Here is a 23,599-nt window from a genome sequence, read left to right on the forward strand (position 1 = left end):
ATAATCCTTACATATTAGGTAGGTATGAAAGGCACTTTATCCCAGAAAGTATTCAGCAAAACAGATACAGTATTCTTGACCAGAAACTTTAGAGGTCTCTTTACATCCTCATCTTTGCAAGACATTTTAGTCCACAAGCATCCCAGATACTGAAAATGTCTACAGGCAGACAAGAGTTACCAGGGATAGCTGGCTAGAAGATTCAACTCCCCAAAGAGTAGCAAGCTTGCTAGAAACAACTTATTTAAATCTGCAGAAGTTGGCAGCTGTCCTCATCTGTCAAGAAAGGAGCCCACAATACACAGAAGACCATTAAAAGAACAGACCCCAGCTGTAACTGCAATGAGAACAGGCACTAGAACCAAGCCCAGGAACTGATCCAAGTTCTGACTCGATTTTTATTGTTACTATTTTAGAGACATGATTGATTGAAAATGATTTAACAAGTCATCACTAAAGCATAGCCAGGACATTTTTGCTTCTTCCAAACTATGTCTTCGCCTTGAACCTGCATCCAATCAGAAGTAACTTCTTCACCTTGAAGGGGGAAGGATTAGCAACATTGAAGTAGGACCTCATGCTACAGTAGTTATGGGGTGGCAATTTAAGGCCAAGGTCCTGCAGTGTCAGGGGAGAAACCATGACTTTATCCCAGAAACATAGTTTGTCATTAAGGAAACTACTAATGGCTAGAGAAGGTACCTTTTACTCAGCTGGAGACTACCAAGTAGTTATGCCATAAAGATCAAAAGCTTCCTCTTTCTTTACTCCAAATTTGATCACAGAGCAAAATACCTGAAGACCACAGAACCTGCAAGTTAATTCAGTCTTTATCCTTCTCTACTGTATGAATGAACTGTACATGTACAGTGGATAAGGAACATACTTGGTGCTACTGAAATTAGCACTCAAGTAGTATTGTACTAAACAGTTATCATCAAGATGAGTATCTCCTTCCCAGATGCAGAACAGTTGTACAATTTATTTTTCATTCCGATGATTACCAAAGAGAAAGGCTCCAGCACTTCAAGTGGTCAGTGTCTTAGAGCCATTACAGTGAATTGAGTTCCCACAGGGAAAGGGACACTAGCTCATTGGTGCTTACTGCAGGGGACTTCTGTCATTACAGATGTAGCAACAGGGGCTTTTTAGCACTCAGACTCCAGGAGCAGGCTGCCGTGATTAGCTGCCAAGTCACAGCTCTGCTATTCCTTTGTATCAGCTACCAAGATCCAACTTGCACTAGCATTGCCATGAAGAATAACTGCTAACAGCTTGACACTACTGTGAGCTTACGCATAACATCCTTTGCAAGGACCTTACACTTACCTAGCAGACAATGCTTTCACCTGTATCCATGCAGCATCTCTGTCAATGGTACCTCTTAAGAGCTTGCAAGAGTAGTTGAGTATTTTTAGCCACTGTCACTCCTAACTTAGGAGTCCAGCTGGACTCCTATGAAAGGAGACCCATTCAGTCCAGTACTGTGCAGAGTATTAGTCTCAAGTAGAAACCTCAGTCACCTGGCAGATGAGTACTGTCTTGGCAGTCTGGAACTTCAGAAATACTTCATGTTCTGGCTGGCAGTAGTGTAGCCCACTAAAGCTTCTAACTTAGGAGATACTCTATTTTACTTCAGTGCTAACAAAAATGGAGACCAATAGTTTAACTGCTTAATTTTTTTTTTATTTTCCCCTTCTCTGCATTTAAGATTTACAGTGGTTTCTTAAAAGAGCATTCATACCTGTATACCTCTAAGAGATAACAGACAAGATTGTTTCAATCATACATACAAAATTACTTATGTTTACAAATTTTTGGCAATCATAGTAACCCGTTTTGTCCTATTGCCATTGCCCCAATCATTGAAAAAGACAGTGTACAACAATTTATATTTGAAGTATTTCAAAGTGCTTGATAGTGATTTTCCAAGAATAATATTTACAAGTGGCCTATACATATATGTACAGGTGTTACAAGTTGTGGCTGGAATATGGCTTTCTATGGAAAGTGCTTTATATTTGGTCAGTGGTGTTACTGACTGACAATCCAAGGGTTACAGATAAAATGGTAACCACTAAAAGCTGAATTGTTGTGGACAGCTATTTACAGAGTTTGTTGTTAAGCTGTATAAAACAGCTATTTACGTAAGTGTTCCATACATACAGAAAGTATCTTCTTTCTTCCAAGAATGGAGGAAGTCTTTCAGCCACAAACCTGGTTACTATCCCCAAAGAGTGTAAAACACAAGTAAACCGGAAAAAGATTCCTGATCCAGTGCTCACGCCATATCATCATCTGTGCTTACAACAGATATCTGTACAAAATAAGTACAAGTTAGCTACAATTGTACTAATAAAAGATGCAAAACAAGGCATATCATCACTACATGGCAGTTTGAAACAGGGGCTAGTTCTGCAGGCTGGTGACCACATTCAGCACTCATTACTCCATCCCAGGTATAGGACAGTAGTTGCCTACTACTACTTTAACCTTGATAAAAAGGACAAGTTCTCAGCTGATTCAGCCCAGTGGTTTGGCTGCAGCCAGCAGCGTTCAGGTTTAGGGGAGGTTTCTGCTCTTAAGTCAGATATCATTTGACAGTCTTTATGTCTACTCTAAGGATTAACCTCAGACATGTCAATAGGTTTACTTACTGCAGGGTAGGTGTGTCCTACTGAACTGCTGTGTCTTCCAATATCAATTGTGATGTCCTCTTCTGTAGTTTTCAGGTAGACAGGATTATCAAAATTCATGCTTTTCATGTTCTTGTGCTGCCAGTTATGCCACATGAAGTAGCCAGCCACTGCAGCCATCATCAGCAATACTTTATAGAGAGAAACAGATTGCAAGTATGGAGTAAGGTCAAGTCAAGCTCTTAAAGAGTGGCTTGTCCCACCACAAGGGGTCCCAAAGGCTAGTGAATGCTGTACTCACAGACAGGAAGAACAGACCAAGCTGCTGATGTTCCTCCAGCTACAATTCCAGATGCTGTACTACTCCTGTTGAATCCTGCATGAGAATTTGAAGTAGTGAGCTTGCTTACTGACAGGCTGGCAGACTGTCAGATGCAAGCACTTCCCAAGCCCAGAAGCTGCTATCATATATTGGCTTCTCAGTAACACACTGCAAGATCAGCCTAACGGGCTTCATTCTTTATTAGGAGAAAGCTTTTCTTATTGCTTGCCTTCTCTGAGCACTTCTGGGATTTCATGGAACCTGTAGGTTCCACACCATCATAAGTGAACTACTTCTGTTTATCACATACTCCAGCTGTTGTACTTGTATTACACACATGACCTGGCCTGTGTTCTCTACCTGCATGCAAAGGAGAAAACTTCACGTAGGCTAGTGGGTCAGTTTGCATTTAATTTCTCTAATGTTCAGCAGTCTGAGTTATTGGGACCAGTACCTCCAGGAACTAGTCCAACAGTTGGAGATTTTTCTGTTGTGCTGGTATCTTTAGCCTCAGTGTAAGCCACAGTTGTTCCAGTACCTGAAACTAATTATAGATCAAGAACCCAGTTAATCCTGAAGTTCTGCAATGGCTTAGCTATGAGAGCCATGGTAGTGAATGTTTAGCAGATGGCAGAATGATCATGCAGCTTGTTAGCTTTATTGGAAACACTGACATTAGTGATTTCACTAGCATACACTCAGCTGAGGAGTTTTGATAAAAAAATTCCAAGAATAAGGCTAGACAGTTAATCAGGCATGAATTACAGGTAATTAGAGTCATGACAACAGTAAGCTACCCCAGGTGGCTGACTTCAGGTTTTCTGAGTGAGATTTCAGTTCTAGAGGTTTACTGGTTAGCTACTGTCTTTGATACCTATGGCAACCCTTTAGAGCAGCCAAGTGAGGGCAGCACCCTTGCATTCAGTGCTTTAACTGTGGCAGTCAGAATCAACATGCAATATAGGAAGTGGCACCTTGGAGTTTCTAGTTCCGCTCCACTAGACAAACAAGCCTGCAATATAGTCAGTGCTCAGGGTAGTAGCAGCAACCTGTTAGTGTGGACCACGAAAGGAGGTCCAAACAAAATTCCTTGGCCAGCAAGACTAGCCTATCAGCTTTTCAATGCTGTGTATTCACACAGTATAGAGCCATGCTGGTTTATATCCCTTGTTTTATAAGAAAGGGGCTTGGTATGTTATGCACATGTGCTTGCTGTCTGAAAAAAGCCATGGAGGTACAAGGTCTTGTTGCAAATGATAACGATGCAGAAGCCAAGCATGGACTTTGAACAGCACCTGCTAACTTTTGAGGGCCAGCTTAATGCATGCTAGAAGACCACCCCCTCCAAGATTAATTACATCAGATTAACTCATGCAATGTTGTCAGCCTATACTGCCATATTTGCCTCTAACAGATTCAGCATTCCTACTCCTTCCCCATCCATCCTGGAAAAGATTTCAGTCTTGTTACCATACCTGCACATCTCAGACCATCCTCCTGCAAGAAGTATCCCACAGGACATGCACAGGTGTACTTTGGAGAGTGTTCATTTATCTGAGGAGCAGGCAGGCACAGGTAGCTACAGCCTCCATTTGCCACATTCTCTTCACACCAGTTCCTGCCTGTTGGTACAGCAATTGACATGAATAAGCCTTCATACTCCACATGTATAGCATAATTATTTGGTCAGTAATTGCTCTACTAGAGTTACTTACAAATCTGTAACTGCAGAGACATCTGCTCTGTCTAAGAAAGAGCAATTGCAACTAGACCTTCTCTCAATCCCAGTGGGGGTGCCTATATTAGAAGCTCCATGCACTCCACGTAGAAGTGAAGTAGGCAGCTACACAGGGGAGGGATACCATTCGCCACCAACAAAGCAGAGCAGGCTTCTTACAAGTATACACTGACATAACTATAAACTGTATTAGAGTTACCTGAAGGCTGAACAAGTTCATGATACACAATGATGTCCTGTGCATCATTGAGGTTGTTCACTAGGGTAACCAATTCAGATCCAGTAAATTTGTTGGCACCATAGACTGCCTCATTCTCTCCATCAATCCAGTACACACGGTCCTAGAAGACATAGTCATTGCATCCCATTACCTCTGTGTTGCTACCAACACCGTAATTCCTAGCCACATACTAGCAAGAAGAGGATATCTGACAATTACTACAGGAAGTCATTCTTACCTCAAATATTGTTAGAGCAAGAGGATGAGGAAGGAACATATGAGACTTCAGCACAATTCTACGGTCCTGGCCATTAAAGTCCACACTGGACAGCATATGTAGTTTAGAATCAAGCCAGTACAGACGGCTTTTTACAAGATCTAGGAGGAAAAAAAAAAACATATATATTTACTATCTACACAGAGAAAACCTCCAAAGCCTCCTGCAGAAGTTGAAACACCCAAGGTTCAAGAATAGTTGCAGTGTTGCTCTAGTTTCTTACCACACTGGGATGCAGAAGGCTGTTGCAGTGCTTCCTCATACTATAGTTGTGCCTCAACTATAATACAGAGCAGTGCAAGAAAGGTTACCATTTCAGTATCTGAGAACTGCTATCTGTGCCTGCTGCAGTGTCTCCAGGCATGCAGGAACTTCCCATTCTCAGAAGCTGAAAATAGTTCTCTGAAGGATGACCTTGGCTTTTGTAGCAAACAAATTGCTAAAGCTCCAGAATACCTCTGGCACAGAGACAAGTTCAACATACCTAGAGCAATTCCATTAGGCCACTGGATTTCTGTTGTCACAAGCTGCTGTCTGTCAAATCCATTCATTCCTGCTTTTTCAATTTTTGCTGGCTCACCCCAGTCTGACCAGTACATAAAGCTGTGAAGCAGAATTTATGTTGTATGATGCACTATAGTACTGTGTAGTTATTGGTTATAATTAAGAGTGATACTAACAAAGGCTAGCTCAGCCAGTTGTCAGGACGTGAAGTAGCTGGTAGATCTGCTCTTTTAAGAGAACCAGGACAAATACTCACCCAGAGAGAGGATCTACAGCAATAGAAGCTGGCTCTCTCAGCTCAGAGAAAAACAAAACCTTTCTTTTTGTGCCATCTAGGCTAGCCACTGAAATGCTCTTTGCAGTTGAGTCAGACCAGTAGATGTTCTTATAAACCCAGTCAACAGCAATTCCTGCAGGGCTGTGTATGTTGTCCAGGATTCTGACATGTGTTCCAACTTTATCACGGGTATCAAGAGAGGCACTGGAAGACAAGAATTACTTGCTTTCAAACCCTTCCTCCACAGACACTATGACTTGGCATGCCTCAGCAAATACTCCACACAGATCTCAGGCAGACAATGCAGAAGATGCACTTGTGACTTTCCACAGAGTGCCTTTTGTACAATTGTAGTAGCAGTTACTAGGAAGTGCAATAGGCTTATACATTGCTAGTTGTGGGAACTTGCATCTACTGTACTTTGTCTTCAGGACATCAGGAATCTAGTTTTCATCACCAGAGCCTAAAGAAGCAGCTTGGGTAAAATGTGGGATGGTTTAGGGGAGCACACTAGGGTTCAGAAGCTGAGTCCATTTACCTGAAGATTGCTCTTTGGCCAAAGTCAGCCCAGTAAAGCTTTTGCTTAGCAATATCAGCATCTAGAGCTACAGTGTTTCTTAGCTGCTCTACTAGCTGAATGTATTCTTTCCTCTCAAGGCCAATCTTCCTGATATCCCGGCGGTTGGTGAAAATTAGACATGGTTCTTTCCCTGTGAAAAGAGCGTAAGTGTTTTCTGTAATTCTAGACATGCTGTCACATACTGTTCTTTTATGACAAGTTTTAAAAGTCATCATATTTAGTATTTGCCATTCCACACTTGCTAATGGATGCTGACAGAGGTCTTGGCTGTACCATACCTCATCCTTTTCTCCCTCCACAACTTGATGGGGAGGGTCCTCCTGCCCAGGGAGCAGACAAAAGCAGTTTATGTCGGGCAGCTTTAAGTACTGTATCACAGCATCATTCAAAGTGTTAGGAATGTTCAGGTATGTAGAAGTTATATGGATAACAGCACAACAACTAGTGTCAAAAACCACAATAGCATAAACAGTACATCACTTGCTACCTCATTTTAAAGTGGGGATACAGAAGTCCTATGCCAGTACTCACCCACTGCTTTGCACACCCCAGTAGCAAGATCCATCTGATAGCCACGGCTACATTCACATTTGTAGCCCCCTTTCAGGTTGATACAGATTTGACTACAGATACCAGGGTTCTGGCATTCATTGATATCTGTAAAGACAAGAATTTAATTTATTCTCATCTCCAATACCATCAGTAGGGTCCATGTTAACCTACTTCATACTTGCCTCCACAGGTTCTCCTGTCTAAAAGCTCAAACCCAGCTGGACAGTCACATTCATAGCCAATAACGAGATCTCTGCAGATATGAGAGCATCCACCATTGTTCACCAGACATTCATTTATGTCTAGAAAAGAAGAATTGGCCACCTCTGAGACAGGACACATATTTAGTCTTGAAGTCTTAGTCATGGAGTGCTTTACCAGATACCCATCCATTTTCTAATGATGCCTGCCACATCTGATAAACCACTCTGGCACTTGAAGTCACATGCAAGACACCCTCCTCAAATTCATATTTGCTCAGCTATCAGTGTATTACTTGTGTTACAAGTTGGCAGTAGCAGACAAAGATTGAGGTTCCTGGAAGTTTCAGAGTTTCTAATGCCTTCAAGTGCCTTCTGGCCATGGAAAAGTCATCCCAATAGCCAGTTTGGCTAGGATAAAACTAGCCTATTGACTAGGTTGCTCTTGGTCATTTGTTTGCCACGAAGGAAGTGCAGATGGGCATTCCAGACTGACATCTGACAGCTCAGAGTATCCAAGTATGTCTGCTGGTCAGCATTGTGTAATGAGTTTGTTCGCTTACTACACTCCTGGAGAGGCTCATCACTCCAGTCCTTGCAGTCTCTCTGCTGGTTACACACTTTATTGACATCTATGCATTCTCCACTTCTGCACTTGAATTTGCCAGGTCCAGAGCACTGAATAACTGAGATAATGAAGATTGTGAGGGCAACCACCAGCTACAACAGGTATTCTGCAAATACTTTACTTTTGCTTAGTTCCACTTACCATTGTTACAACTTGCTTCATCAGTGCCATCCAGACAGTCTCTCACACCGTTGCACTGCCTGCTCCCATGGATGCAGTTCCCATCTTCACATCTGAACTGGTCTGGTCTGCAGGTCCGAGAAGCTGAGGACACAGCCGTTACATACTTAAACTCCTGAGGTCTGCTGAAGGAAAGAAAATAAAACAGAAGCCAACCAGCACATCCTAGAAAAGGACCAAGTTAACTTACGGCAGTTGACTTCATCACTTCCATCCTTGCAGTCAGGATCTCCATCACAGCGCCACTTTTTGTGGATACATTCACCTGAGCCGCATTGCACCTCACTGGCAGAGCACTTCATAGGAGGTGCAGGCTGGCGGCCACATTGCTCTAGAGATTCATCCGAGTAGTCAGAGCAGTCAGCATCATCATCACACACCCAGCTGATGGGAATGCAAGTGGAACTCTTGCACTGGAACTCATGAACTCCACAGGTAGGAGGTGCACACGCCAGCTCATCACTACCATCACTGCAGTCATCTTGACCATTGCAGACAAAGTTCTTGGAAATACACTGCCCACTGCTGCATGTGAACTCTGCTGGACTACAAGTCACATTGCCTGGAGTAACAGGAGTAAGAGAGATTAGCAGATTATGCCCAGGCGGCAGACTTTCATATGAAGGTATTTTGCTTTGTAGGTTCTTCATTGTCTGTTAGCTGACAGAAGATCAGCATCCTGTATAAGGCTCTAGGAGAACCTAACTGACCACCTACAGGACACTTGAGCCCCACACAGACTGTCCTCCTTGCCTTTGGATGGTATGAGTGAGAGGCATCAGTTTTGAGCTACTAAGTGAAAATAACCTCCTTGTGAAGCAGCTAGGCTGTTCTGCTTCAGCGTGCGAGCCTTTCAGAAAACAGGCTCAAACACTGTGAACCAGAGACAGAAGGTAAGAGAATTGCTAACTCTAGAGTACAGACTAAGATTAAAGTAGCCAGATGGTCAGCATGCACTGTAGTTTGAAATTGAAGTGTTTTGTGCTGGTGCCCAGGACGGCAGTGGCCCATTTGCCTGGAACACTGGGGATAACAGATCAAGATCTTGCACCAGTTGATCCTGTGGTATTAAGCACACCCACACAACTTACGCCAGTACAAATTATGCTGGTTTAATAGCAGTGTAGCTAGCAGCTCAGTATGCCCAGGCTGATAGTTTTATCAGCTTCATTAGAAATGCTGTCTGTAGATTTACTTCTCAGATTAAGGCACTTGCTTGCTCAGTAGGGCAGCAACTCCACAGAGACATAACGGAAGTCTGGAGATCTGTGTCTCATTAGCCCATCCAGGTAAGATAGCTCTGATGGAAGCCAGCCCTGTGGTTTTGGTTACAGCAAATTTGTCTCAGGACACCTCAGACAACTCATACATATGCAAGTTCATTAGAATAATCCAGGAATGCTGCACTCTAATGCTGGCAGTGGCAGCTTCACTTGTGTACCAGCCTGAAGTTGGTCCCCAACACTTGAAACCTAGCTTCCCTAGTCTACGCTTTCAGACAAGCACACAGAATCCTCCAGGACAGGGCTATAAAGCAGATCAGCTGTGTCCTTGGCTACAAGTCACTACTACTTTTTTAGGAGACTATTTGTTAATGTAAGCAGCAACTAGAGTTACCTGTGGAGAAACTCTGCAGAGAACAAGTTCTGATGGTTTGCCTGGCATGCAACTAAGCCTATGGCTATTGCCAAAGTTAGCCAGAGACCAAAGACAGATGTTGAATAGCTTATATTGCTGTAGTTCTTAACTTAGCAGGACAGAGGAGTGTTAGAACAAGTCTGCTTTGTTAAGTGGGCTGCAATACAAGATGATGTATGTTTAAGGAGATATTGATACTATGAGAAATTTATCTTCCCAGGTATACTGCCCAGCTAGCTCCTTTCCAGACAAGTCAATTTCAAATAGAGTTATGCAGCCACCATTTCTTCCCTTACCACAATTCTCTTCATCTTCTTCACTGTCACAGTCTTTTTCACCATCACATTTCCAGGACACTGGGATACACTGGGTTGACTGAGGACCACAGCTGATTTCATTTACCCGGCATGTTCTCATATCTATTGAAAAAAGTTTAAGTTCAATTTAGGAGTTCTGAAATTTAAGAGCTACTGATCTTGGGTTTTAGCAGTTGTCCTGAAAGTTCAGACTGAGAGGCTTCAGCTCTGGACAAAGTTGCAGTTAATTAAATACCAGCATCCATCTAAGTTGATGGCTCCATCATGGAAGAGTTTACACTAGTTCATAGTGTTCAGCAAAAAAAAAAAAATACTTCCGGCTCCTAATAGATTAGTATTTTAAGAATATCTTTGTAGTGGTAGTTTCGTGAGTGCACACCAGTTACTGTAGAAGTTTAAGCTATAACACATAGTAGTAGACAGGAGTAATGCCAAAGTGCAGTAGGACTTGGGGCTGACGTATTCCTCAGTGTGGATCCTATCAATACAGAGAAATGAAGCTTCATGGATCTATATTCCTTGATTAGTTACCACACTTAAGACTGGGGTTGCTAACTGCGAGACCTCCAAGTCAAGCATTTGCACTTCTGCTTCCCACCCCCAAACATTCAGTCAGTCACTCAGCTCCTACACTAGCTCTGGTTATCTTGCAAAGTAGTTGTCTTGGAGGACAGTGATCACTTGGTGAACAGGCCACAGCAACGGTCAGGTCTGTCATGTTGTGCTTGCTGCTTCTGACTGTCAGTAAAACTTCATACTTGCTATCTCTTACGAGGGACAAGTGCAGAGTCCCCACTCAGTTCTGCATCTCTAAGTAGTAAAAAGTCTTGTCAAGACCCCAGTGTGGCCAAAGCTAAGCTAGCACTTAGGAAGGTGCTCTCCAACACAAGTTCATCCTTCCTTCAGGAGGAGAGCCGGGCTGCACGCAGGCAAGAAGTCAAAACACTACTCCCCACAGGCTTGCCTGCATCAACAAGCCAGGCTCACTTACGACACAGTTCAGCACTCTCGTCAGACCCATCTTCACAGTCCGGATCCCCATCACACTGCCATCTGTTAGGCACACACTGACCGCTGTTGCACACAAAATCAGATTCAGCACATGTCTTCTTCACTGCAAGGGAGAAGGACAGCCACTTGTTTAGAGACCAGAGCTTAGCCTGTTTGTCACAGCTAGAGATAAGCTGCCTTGCCCTAGGAAAATAATGCAATATCCTTAGTTCTTGGATGTTTGGTGTCATCCTCCACCAGTCTAATGACAGTGCTGTTTAACACTTCCTAGGGAGTTACACTGTGCACAGAGAAACATTTATCTTCCTGTAAGCAGGCACTGAAGGACTGCTATTGTTAAGGGAGACTATGCTGCTAGAATAGCTGGTTCTTTGAACATACTTGAGTTAAAGTAAGTTCTATTGATATTAATATTCAGATTTTGAACTCTGAGTTTATTATCAAGGCATTTGATTTGCCATTACAGAAGCACGGTACTATGTAACCCTAAGGTAACAGTTTAGGTCTGGTTGAGCAGACTGGCAGTTCAACTACACCAGTGTTGGATACTGAGTCCGTTTTGCCTTGTCTCCAAGTATATCTTGTCATCCATCTTGGCCTCTGTGTCTGCTTAAAGCAAGAGTTGGCAGCCAAAGCTAGACTTAGTGTTTATAGGAGACTCATCAGAATTTCTTTCACACATAAATCAGGGCAACAGCTAAGTGCTAATAGCAAACAGTTTCTACTATATCTTCAAGCAGCAACTGAGAACAGGCTTGCATTCTGTTCTTGACCGTCACCACCCTTGCAAATAAAGTTTTGGTCATAAGCTTTTCTCTTGGTCACCAATTCCAGGAGACTTTCATAGCAGTCAGGAAAATTCAACTGCCTCAGATAGATGTAAGGCATCAAGATAGTCCCCCCATTGTTCTAGGGAATTTGTCCTCTACTCTGTATTCTGACTATCAGAAGTGCTGGACATGATAAGGATCTCTCCAGCTATCCACTGTTAAGCCCCCCCTACCAATTAGCAAGTACTCCTACAGAGGTATTATTTATTTTGACTACTTACCACAAGCACTCTCATCACTGCCATCTGAGCAGTCTTCATCACCATCACATTTCCAGAGTAAAGGAATACAGCGTCCATTACTACATGGGAATTGGGATTCCTCACATTTTGTTCTTGCACCTTCAACGAAAAAAGGAACCTAAGCCCTGATACTGTTCAGCAATACTTTCTTGCTTCCCCCCCCACTGCCAATCAAGAAGTTACCCAGCTTAATAAACAGCTTAACATCAACATGAAACCAGATTTGAGCTCCAAATTTTCTATCATGAAAGTAGAGCCATAAGTTTTCCTTCACAGTATAAGTGCTGAGCTTAAGCACTATGACAGTCCACCTGCCAGACAACAGTAAACCACCAGTGTTCTTCTTACTGAGTTTTCCTTTTCAAGGCAGGGTCAAGTTTGCAAGGCAGAGGGATGCATGCACACAATGACTTCTGCTGTCCAGCGCCTAGCATTGCATTTGCAAAACTCTTCAAACTTTAAGCAAACTGGGTTTAGAATTGTCTAATGTCAAGCTGGATTAGCATTTCAGTACTCTGCTGCTAACACATTACAGCAGAATCCCCAAGTGTAAAGATAGCTTAGATATCTGCTCTGTAGTTGAACAAGTTTTCAGGATTTAAGTTACTCCTCAAACAAGGGCACCCAGAGACATTCCTTAGTATACACAAAAAGAAAGGTGATTACTTATCTGGATCTTGCTTATTAAAGTTAGATCAAGTGTGATGCTAAGAGAGCAAGATAATTTATCACTTCCTTCCAGAATCAAGTCTGTTGTCTCCCAACTGATAACGGTCTCGATTTATTAGTACGCTTGAGTAAGGTTCTGCTCTCTGCATGGTGGTTAGAGTTAAAAGTGCATTTTCCAGAGTATCTTCAGCTCTAAAACTGTATGACCCCATCCCTCAAGGGAATCTACTTTGTCTTGAAGCCATGTTCTAACTGTCACTAAAAGCAGCAGCCTGCTTCTTCAGCAGCTGAGCCAGAGCTGTTCCATGTAATGCATGCAGGCAAGTGTGTAAGCTCATGCTTTAGTATTGGCTGTACATGTCTACAGCATGATGCAAGACTCCTGCTCCTCCTTGGTTTATTGCATCATTTAGTGGAGGTGCTTTGTCTTGGCATTCCAGGGCTCACAAAGGGCATCAAATTTTAGTAGAACATTACTTGTTATTTTGTATCTTCTGTGTATGACAAGCAAAACGCAAGACAGTTTCCAAGTGGAAGGAAGCTATTCAGCCATTTCACATTATATTGGCCAGTCATCAGGCACTAGGCAATGGCAAACTCTGGACAGAGTATAAGTGAGGACAACGGGCAATTTTACCTGCTGAGTGTCTCATGTAAATTCATGCTAGAAGTAAAGGATTTGAAACAGCAGCTTATTGAACTCTGCTGATGTTTTAGCAGTCTTACTGGCAGAGTAACATGCTTACTCACTTGTCAGACAGAGTAAAGCCATAACAACTTGTTTCATGGGAACTGTGTTCAAAGAGTGACAAAAAACTGAACATCGGTTCTTGTGCTCTGTATTTCCATCCCTCCCTTCCTTTTCAGGATGGGAGTTACACCAGCATGCACTTTCTAATAGCACAGTTTCATAAAATCTACTACTATTTGGTCAAGAGCTGTCAAACAAGTAGCTTCCCTTGTGCTAGAAAGCACACCCCGGCCAGCTTAGAAAGGGTGCAGAAGCCACAGCTAATGCTCCCTCTAAGCCTGACATCACCTTGTTGCCCAGTAACCTCTAACAGAAGCAGCCTTCTGCTTGCAAGCCCTGGGCACGCATTATTCCAGTTATTACTGTACTACCACCTAAAATATGAAAAGAGTGACTCCTGCTAGTTTGGAGACACTCTCATCCAGGCTTTCAGAGTGAGAACAAGTCAACCTTTCCCAAAATAGCATACTAGAGATATTAGACTAAGCCTGCCACTCAGGAGATCCCAAAATAACTCCACAGTCCTCAGTTACTCTATTGCAAGCTTGAATAACCAGAAAAGGCTTGCTAAGACTTCCTAATACAATGTGACTTACAAACATTACATCACTTTGACCAAATCCTACAGGGAAGCTACACACAAGGATAAATGAAACAGGAACTGAGCTTGGAGTAACAGCTATAACTTTACAACTACAACAAGCCATTCCAAGAAGGTATCATTGCTTCTGCAGCTGATACCAAGTGAAATGTCAGAGCAACTACTTTTGTTAGCCCACAAACAAGTAAAGAACTGACAGCACCTAACACCCCCACAGGTGCACAAAGGTGAAGTTCATCATCTGCTGCTATTCCTGAAGATGTCTGCCAAACTCTAAAGGCCACTTGGTGTGAGCTCCAGTTAAGACGACGGTTAGTTCCAGCCAGTAACTGTGGTCCCCTATCTTATACCTAGCTCAGTTCTCCAATGCCGGGTAACCATTTGGTCATGACACTACCAGTCTAATCCACTGCTATTTGAAGCAACAGAGTCATATCTCAGTTGCAGCTTCAGTCACCAGACACTTAATAATTTTTAGATCAGCATCAACTAGCTACTAAGTCAAACCTTCTCTTCATGCGCTACTCATACACCAGAAACACCTTCACACCTTTTCTCCTCCTTGGGATAAGGCTTAGGCAAAAGATGTAGACAACCAGTAACTCCACAGCCTGCGATTGCTAACACATGTTATTTCACTGTTCCCCAGGCAACTACTTACTAGAAGTTGGCTCATAAGCAGCAATGTGTGCAGGGTGAAGGAGCACAGTTACAATGACTACCCAAGTTAAACTACCTTTCTCCATACCTCTGCTGTCACTGTTTGTCTCAGCCCCTTAAGCAAGTTGTCAGATTACTTGTCTGGGCAGCCTCAAACATGTGACACTTGTGTGCTGTCATCTGACACCGAGTCCCAGAAAAGCTTGCAAAAGTGATTGGGAAACCTTGTGAGAGCTCATACAGGAACTAGCTTAGACTCCCCCCAGACCCTGGCAATTGCAGCTACTAGTAGGAGAGGGCTGGTGGGGCCACCAACTCAAATTGAGGGAAGAATCAGACTAACTTGGTGGACTAGAGTTGCCCTCCACTGCGTATCTCGTTATGATTTCCGACTACAGTGCACTAGCAGTTTCAGTGCCAGCCAGCTTGGTCCTTCATACTAGAGACGTTTAATCCATGTCTGTTGTAGACCAGACACAGGAGCAATCCCGACATGTACTAGGAATTGAGGAGGGGCTAGGCAGACATTTCCCCTCTTCTTCCTTGTATGAGGGCTGGATGCAACAGTCCCCTGCCTGGGCTCTGCGTGGCAGACCCAGTGTCCAAACTACTGCACACCATTAGGACTACAGGGTCCTACTACCTTTAAGCATACTTTGCCAACACAGCCAAGATCTGACACTTCGGCCTACTTTAGGGCACTAGTCAGGAGACTAAGAGCCATACAGCAATGCAGACATTAACTACCCAGCTCCCACCTAGAAGAGTAGCCTGGACCCCACTTCCTGAAGGAAGAAAGGAGTCAGACAACTGATTACTACCTCCACTCAAGAGGAAAATATTTTTAATTGACTATCCAATTGGCTTAATGTGCAGGTCTCTCTGCCGTAGGGGTAACAGCTTCTACGCTGGGAGGCAACCCTGGAGCTCGCCACGAGCAGCGCTACTAGCGAGAGCCCAGCCCGCAAGCAGGGCAAGATCCGGGGGTGGCAAGACTCAACCTTGCCACCAGGTGGAGACCCCTTTACGGTGGTTACCCCTGGCCCTGAACTAGAGCCACGCCAGTGCTGCTGGATGCCACAAAGCCAAAGTTGCACAGTTAGTTTGACAGCATCTTTAACGCCACAGCCTGCCCAAGGGCCCCTCTTCCTCCCTCCACGACAAAGCCCCAGTCCCCCCCGCCCCGGTAAGCCCCAGGCACGCAGACCCTGCCCTCGGCGCCAGGCACGGCGCAGGAAATCAAACCCTCCCGCGGCACCCGGGTCGCTGCCGGGAGAGGTGCTCCTCGGGGCGGGGAGGGCCCGCCGGGCAGGGGCTCAGGCCCACCCTCACCGGCCCTGCGCGCCCACAGGGGCCCGGCGGGGAAGGCGGCGCCTCCGCCGACAAGAGGGGCGGCGGGGCAGACCCCGGCGGCAGCGCCCCCCCTGTGCCCCCGGCGGCCCCTCCGCGGAGCCCCGCTCCCCCCGGCGCAGAGGGCAAGCAGCGTGAGAGACAAAAGAAAAAAAAACAAAAACAAAACCTAAACAAAACAAAAACCCAAACCCCCAAACAAAGCAAAACAAAAAAACCCAAACCGAAAAGGCGGCGGGAGAAGAGACTATTGCGGGGGGGGGGGGGGGGCGGGCGGCGGCGGGAGCAGCCCCGGCGGTGCGCGCCCCGGTCCCCCCGGGCCCCATACTCACCGTCGGCGGAGGCGCGCAGACAGCTGAGAACGAGCAGCAGGCACAGCGCCCAGCAGCACGCGACCGCCCGCCGCCCCATACCGCACCCGGGGCGGGCGGTGCCGACAGCCGCCACGGCGGTCGGGTCTCCGCGCTGCTGGTCCCACGGCATCACCGTAGCAGAAGGAGAGAGAGGAGGAGAAAGCGAGAAAGCGAGCGAGGGCGATAGAAAGCGTGAGGGAGAGGGTGGGCGAGCGCCGCGGCCGGAGAGGCGAGGAGAAGGAGACGGACGCAGGCATGGAGGGGAAGGTGTCCCCGCGGCGCTCTTATACCAGCCGCCCGGCCGCCCTGCGCTGGTGACTCACGGCGCCGCGCCGGGCCTCGGTTGGCTCGCCAGCGCCGCCCACCCCCGCTTCCTCCTCCGCGGCACCTGCGGCCGCCGCGGCGCGCCCGCACACCGGCGCGGCTCGGCTCGGCTCGGCTCTGCGCGGCGCGGCACGGTGAGTGGCGCTGCGGCGGGGCGACGCGGTGCGGTGCTGCGGGAAGAACCCCCCCCCCCCACACACACACACACACGCTCCCCCCTCCCGGCCTTCTTTCCGCGGGGCGGGGGTTGGTGCGACCCCGCTGCCAGCTTCTGCACCCGAGGCGGCGGTGCGGGGCAGCCCCGGCCGGAGGGAGCTTCGGCGGCGGAGCGGGGCGCGGGCTGGGGGGCGGCGGCGGCGGCTTTGTTTCTCCTGCTTCCCCCAAACGCCGATGCCGCCGTCCGCGCCCCGCAGCGGGGAGGGGACGTTGCGGGGGCCCCCGTCCTGGGCGGCACAGCCAGGCGTGCCGAAATGCGCGTTGCGGGATGGTTTTCTCCAAAGAAGCGTTTCTTCCATTTGGTGCCCCCCCGGGCGCATGCTTGCGTGCCCGTGGGTTTTTTTGCTCCCTCCGTAGACGAACTTGACTTCAATCGAATCAGGCGCAGCTCTTGAGGAAGAAAATCACTACTTCTGCATTCTCTGATCAGGGATCGTAGTTAATTAGTAATTGCACAAAATGATATGCCAAAGTCGTATAATTACAAGCTTAACCTTTTATTTTAAGGGGGAGAATTGGTAGTTTTATTCCACATTTGTAGTGTTTCAAACATGCAATTATGTCGTGGTGAAATAAAGAAAAGAAGCGTTGGTAAAATGCAAATTTGGTTTTGTTCATGGCACACTCAGAATTTGCAGTTGAGGTTTAGTGATCCTCTCCTCTTTTTCATTTATGTTCGTAGACTTGCTACTTTATGGTAATATTGTGTGCTGTGCTGTTAATATTGTAGTGGAGACATAAACCTCAGCAAGCTGCTCCATCCAAAAATGGTGAAAAGCTGGTTGCTGTTTCTTTCCTAGGAAATGAACTCTTCAACTATTAGCCTAATATTTTAGGCAGTTTTCAGTAATGCAGGTGATTCCTCCAATGAAGCAAGTGTCTTTGAGTCTCCCTGTTTCCTAAATGTCGTAACATATTTCTTTATACGTTATTTGCAGAGTGAAGCCCTTTTTGAATTGCATCCAGTTTCATGACTCCACTAAAGACAAATCATACCACTGCATGAATAACTTCGGAGTGGATTGTCTTTTGCAGTTCATGTAACGAACGAGCGTCCGGGTCATCCAAATGGGCGAATAGTTGATGTATCTGAGACTTGTTAAAGAAGTCAAGATTTGATTTCGTGTAACTGAAATACATCTGGGAATGATATTTCTGATATGTGTGTAAATGTGAAGAGAGTGGTGCCTAGTGTTTGCCTCTCTATAGCCCCTCTACCTCATGGCCTCAGGGGCAGCGAGAGAAAGACTCTACTTTCCCAGCCTGCCTGGTATGTGGCATTAGATGCTACAGCATTGTTCTTGCAAACATATGCTGCTTCAAGCCAGAAAAAAATCTATTGTGTACAAGGGGGTTGACTGGGGTCCTCAGGAAGATGGCTTAGTGTAAGTGGTAATCTGAAAACATCGTTCTTGCAGATCTTCAGCATGACATATTGCCTTCAGTCGGGTACTCACTGTTGCATGGTCTGCTGTGCTTTGGGCTGAACAGCATTTTCACAAATGTCCTGTTATCATTGCAGAAATATTTCATAAGCCATATGCTGAGTGCAGCAATACAGAAGACGACTCCAGTCATGCAGAAATACAGGGCTGGACATAACACAATGTATGCTCGTAGTTGATGGTCTTCCTTGTTTGTCTATGGAAGATACAGTTTTACTGGGGGGAGGAAAAACAGTCTTTGTCCCCTGCGTTATTGCTGCTCCGTGAGCACCTGCATCTGGCTTTGCGATGGGGAAGCAACTTTCTATCTTGGATGTACCTACCTAGCTCTTTGCACATCTGAGGGTTTGGACTCCAAAGCAGAACTTGCTGTAAAAAGTGTTAGCGTTTCAACTGAGTTAAAATGCATGATAAGTAAGTGCATGAGTCTGATCATCTGCAGGCTCTGGTGGAATCTCCAGTAAAGGATCTCAGACAGAAAGCCTGCCAGCCCCTCTTGTTGATCTGTGAGATCCATGGGAGCCAGGAGCCATGTGCACTGAGGTTTGTGCCTTTGCAGTAGCGATAGTCTTGCAAAGGCTTGCTTCATGTGGGAATGGGAAGGTGTATGGGGGGATCTGCAGTATGTGTAATGAATTGTAGCATCACTTCATTCATACACACAAGGATACAAGCCAGAATGGATCTCTACAGGAGAACTGGAATAAAATTGTGGGTTTCTGTGGAAAATGTGCACACTTAGAAGAATAGTAGTCCTGCTATGCTAGTGATAACATAGGAGCAAAGCACCTAAGAGGGTCTAAGGTTTAGAGAAGGTGCTGGATTTTGTAGGGAATGTGAGCTGGCTTTTGTAACTGCAAGTCCTTTCATCATCGGTCTGGGAAATGCATTAACATTTGCTTTGTTTCCATGTGTGACCCTCAGTCTCCTTTGGTTTTTGCCACGTCTGTTTGAGTTGAACTTCTTCAGTTGTTGGGAAGTCAGGAAGCTGCAGACAGAAGGTGGATGAGAAAGTAGGCAACCTCAGGGAGTGCAGAGAGTGAGTGTGAGGGGAAAGCTGGCATTGCCAGCTCAGTTAAGCAAGTTCCTGTAGTCAAGAACAATCCCAGAGGGTGCTCTGCTCCTGCATTGCTCTCAGAACCAGTCTGTTATTATTTGCATTAATATGTATTTGTAGCAATGTTATTAAATATGCACTATAAATACACATGATGTGCAGGGCTAGTGTTTCCAAAACCACTTAGGTATTATGCAGGAGTAGTTTGTAACCAGCCAGGCTGGCTGAGAAAATCATTCCTAAACTGTGTTTCTAGCAGTGGCTTCTGCTGTTTGTACTGAGCAGACACTCGGATTCAGTGGGGTTTCACTGGATATGAAGGTTTGTTGCAGATTTCTCATTTGTGATAATAGGACATGCTATCTTCATCAGGATATTCTACAGAACAATCTGTGTGCGTGCAAAGAACTGTAAAATGTCAAGTGGTATATGGTATTAAATATTATGCATAATGATTTTATTACTGCTAATTGTTTTTAGAGAAGTCTCCGAGTCTCCATCCTGTTTTCTGACTCATAACTGGTGAATATTCTTGAACGTCTAGTGATGTTCCCTTGAAAAAAGCTGGAAAAGATTGCCGAGGAGCTAAGTGAACCAGTTAGGCATTTCCTTTGCCTTAAAAAATGACCCAAGTAACAAGTAACAGCATCGTATTACCTTTCTTTTTGGGAATGGTGGTGGATATTGGGGTCCCAGAGACTTTCCAACATCAGTTCACCTGATAATGCATTTGGACTTACAGTAGGTTTGGATCCTTTGGGGTAATTAACTTACCCTGTTGGTTATAGAGTGTAAAGTCAACTTAGAAGAGAAAATAAAGAACAGAAAGGACCTTCTGGAGTACACGTAATATGAATTCAGTGTGTTTTGTGTTCCTTTCTCTTTTTGCCTTAAAGACCCTATAGCCTCCGTTTCTAAATGTGTTCCTAAAGCACTGGGATTACTAATTCACCTTCAGGTCTTTTAATCATTGGGACTTTTGCCTCCAGCTTCTCTGGTGAAGGACGTGAAGTGAGGATCTTTCTGCAGTATGCAACGTAATCTAATAAAGGAAAGGAAAACCTCAAGGGTAGAAAAAGCAGCAGCTACATATCATGGGATAGCATCCTGCCTTAGGATCACTTGCAGAAATATTTTCTTCATTGTGTGCTACCATCAAAGACATTAGCTGCACATAAGATCATTGCATGCCTGAACTGACAGTAATCAAAGGAGGTGTATTCATGGCTGTATTTTGGAAGTGCAGAGCCAGGATCTGTATTACTGACTTCAGAGGAGGTGTACAGAGCATGAGAGAGACAGAATGCATCCTTTGGGAATAATTTAAAATAGGTATGTGCATGAATCCTTCTGATCCATATGATTTTGTGGCTGTATCTAAGAGACAAATTGGCCTTTTTTTTCTTTTTTTTTTTTTTTTTTTTTTTTCCCAAGGCTTCTCTGCAAACTATATGAATGTTTATACTGTTAAAAGTGCTACTCATGTCCATGTTCTGTGTTTTGTCTGCAGGTTTAGGGAAAAAAAGGAGAAAAAACAAACAAACAACTTTGCACTAATAAAGCACCTTTCTTGTGTTGTTCTCAGGATACCTAGCAAACAGTAAATTAAGACTCACAAAAAAGTCCCCCTTACCCTTCCGATCATCATCATGTGAGTTGTAAAAATGAGGCAGAGAGAACTGTTGTCTCACTGGTGATTTTAATATGAATTTTTACGATTTTTTTTATCACTAGTGGTACAAGAAAAATGGATAGTTTATCTCTGAAGGAGGTTAGAAAATACTTGTCTCTTTTAGATGTGTTCTTCACAATGGAAAAAATATTGGGTACAATTCTTGACCTGCCAACATCAATTGGCATTTGCCACTGGTTTCTGTGAAGGCAGGATTTCCTTCTCTGTGCTACAAATTAGTCAATTTTCTTTGTATAGTCACTTACTAATGGGTTTCCCCTGTTTGTGAGGACCTAACATGCGTGATATGAACATGAACGCATTTTATTTAGGGTTGGAAGTATAGGGTTTATTTAGTATTGGAAGACTTCACAATAGTTAAAGTCATGTTAGGATCAGAACCTGGAAGTATCTAATTTGTTTTCAAAATGCAAATCCGTGTTTCACTGGTGGTACTGTGCTGTGCATGCACTGCATAAACTTGCAAATGAGAGAGTTGTAAGTCATGCATTGGAACCAGAACTTCCACTATGCTTTTTTTTTTCAAGAAATCTGTGATAAAATTTTAGTTGTGGTGGAAAAAGAGCTTGCATTTCTGTCAGGTGTGGGACAGAATGTGGCTTCAAAATACAGCCTTGCCCATTTTGCAACTGTGTGGCTACTTCCACTTTTTTATGTTTATCTTTAGAAAAGAGATACTCTTTAGAGTATCATATCCTCATGTGACATCAATTCTATATGCTTAGTAATAAACCAAATATAAATCCGTCTTGCTGATACCTCAAGATTTACTTTCAGTATACATAGACTGGAGTATATTCTGATGAGTTTTTCCTGTGAGACGTGTATCTGTTAATACAAACTTTTATTAAAATTCTTCCAGAAGTACATGTTTGTGAAGTTTTCCAGTGCAAAAAGGGGAACTTGAGGTTTATTTGCTTTTTTTCTTAATGTACACTCATGATTAACAGTGTATATGTTCACCTTTGTGGAAGTACACATGCGTTTTGGGAAATCTGACATTTGTGTTCCAAAACCTCTGTATATTAAATGGAGGAGGGTATTAGTATTTGTGTTCTTCTTTGCAAAGGATGAAAAATGGTGGTGTGTGTTAAAAATAAGGAATATGATTAATTAAATGGGTTAAAACTTCAGATTGTGGTGTTGTGCCTGTAGAGCATAGGAAATAAGATGGGGAACAAAAAGAAATGTTACTGGAAACTTGGAGTGGGCCATAATGTTCTTGCATGCTAGCAGAGAAGTTTTTAATCAGATATTGAAATGATGAGGGTGTCACTGCAGATGTGTGCAAAGAAATACTACTTTCCCTTCACATGAACATGTGAGCAGATGATCTGGAACATTTTGGGAATGTTCAGATCTGGAGGATAATATGGAAACAGAATACAGTCTATTAGCCTGAATATAGAATTTCTGAATATGTTCTTGATTTGCAAAAAAGGTAACAAACGTGGCAGAAAAGTGTACCCCTGTAGAAGGGTAAGCAGCAGAGAACCATGCTGGGGGAGTTCTCCCTGTTCTGGGCAGAGAGGCTGTGGCACTTCGTGGTCAAAAAGAGAATAAACTAAGGACATGGCGAGAGAGCCGCCCTGGGCTCTTTGGTTATGTGGTATAACAGTGGGTTGTGTTTTCCATGTCCCATAGCTGCTGCAAAAATGATCTGTTGTCACACTTTGCATTACCTACTCATATTTTAAATGCAACTTTCATTTTTCATCCCTAACAGTGTTGTAAACTCCTGCCATTTTCATTAACTAGCTCTTCTTCTTCCCCATATGTTTGAGTTTCACAGTCTTTTTGTGGATACTGTCGTTTGGGAGGAAGTAGAACATTCAACAGGCAAATGGTCAAACTCTTCTCTGGTGCAGGTGGTGTTTTGCAAGAGATGGTACACAGATTTACAAACTGAGGAAATGCAGTATAACAGCACCTCCTTTAAATCTTAAATTACATTGAAATTGATCAGTACTGATGTCTTTGCATTTATATGCAAGATAATATTGTTCTGCATGCTGAAATATTGTTAGATTTTGCTTACAAGGAAATTGCTTCTGTGAAATGAAATGACACCATGAAACACAGTTTCTGTGTCTATTTCAAGAATATAATATAAATGTGTCTGTCTATAGCAATACGTAGACTCTAACTTCCGTTCTGCTGATTGAAAATCAGCTTTCTTAGGCCTGGGCTGTCTTAGGACATACCTGGGTAGGATAGATATAAATACATTTTATTCTTGCAAGGTCAATTATTTCCTTGTTACAACTGTTTTCAAAAGGAAAAGTATCTTTTTATAATACTGAACAGAAGACTGGAAGGGAAGGCTGA

At 44.2% G+C, this 23,599-nt stretch overlaps 1 protein-coding gene and 1 long non-coding RNA gene across 3 annotated transcripts; one reads left to right on the top strand and one right to left on the bottom strand.

Moving 5' to 3' along the window:
- Positions 1 to 1,664: 1,664 nt before the first annotated feature.
- Positions 1,665 to 16,854, bottom strand: VLDLR (very low density lipoprotein receptor). Of its 2 annotated transcripts, XM_030004791.2 has the most exons (19): positions 16,516 to 16,854; positions 12,132 to 12,251; positions 11,061 to 11,183; positions 10,049 to 10,171; positions 8,305 to 8,676; positions 8,076 to 8,198; positions 7,870 to 7,992; positions 7,289 to 7,408; positions 7,086 to 7,211; positions 6,513 to 6,684; positions 5,954 to 6,178; positions 5,678 to 5,796; positions 5,155 to 5,294; positions 4,896 to 5,037; positions 4,434 to 4,580; positions 3,413 to 3,502; positions 2,938 to 3,012; positions 2,658 to 2,827; positions 1,665 to 2,317 (listed from the first exon to the last, which is right to left on the bottom strand). In XM_030004791.2, exons 1-19 carry the CDS (start codon positions 16,664 to 16,666, stop codon positions 2,282 to 2,284), a joined length of 2,697 nt encoding a protein of 898 aa, XP_029860651.1. In that variant the 5' UTR covers positions 16,667 to 16,854; the 3' UTR covers positions 1,665 to 2,281. The 2 variants fall into 2 exon arrangements, with proteins under 2 accessions (XP_029860651.1, XP_029860652.1); XM_030004792.2 differs by lacking the exon at positions 3,413 to 3,502 and having other exon boundaries at positions 16,516 to 16,853.
- Positions 16,855 to 16,931: 77 nt separating this feature from the next.
- Positions 16,932 to 20,428, top strand: LOC115336958. Its single transcript, XR_003921997.2, has 2 exons — positions 16,932 to 16,994; positions 18,015 to 20,428. It is a non-coding gene; the product is annotated as an uncharacterized LOC115336958 (long non-coding RNA).
- Positions 20,429 to 23,599: the final 3,171 nt, after the last annotated feature.

Source organism: Aquila chrysaetos, chromosome Z (assembly GCF_900496995.4).
Source record: "Aquila chrysaetos chrysaetos chromosome Z, bAquChr1.4, whole genome shotgun sequence".
NCBI lineage: Eukaryota > Metazoa > Chordata > Aves > Accipitriformes > Accipitridae > Aquila > Aquila chrysaetos.

What these genes read in the sequence shown, in the direction of transcription:
- VLDLR (XM_030004791.2), bottom strand. Translation starts at nt 16,666, where the DNA reads ATGCCGTGGGACCAGCAGCGCGGAGACCCGACCGCCGTGGCGGCTGTC. An exon ending in CGAGAGTGCTGAACTGTGTC is followed by an intron (nt 10,172 to 11,060) that starts GTAAGTGAGCCT and finishes TTTTTTCAATAG; the next exon opens with ATATGAGAACATGCCGGGTA. An exon ending in GCCTAATGGAATTGCTCTAG is followed by an intron (nt 5,295 to 5,677) that starts GTATGTTGAACT and finishes TTTTCCTCCTAG; the next exon opens with ATCTTGTAAAAAGCCGTCTG.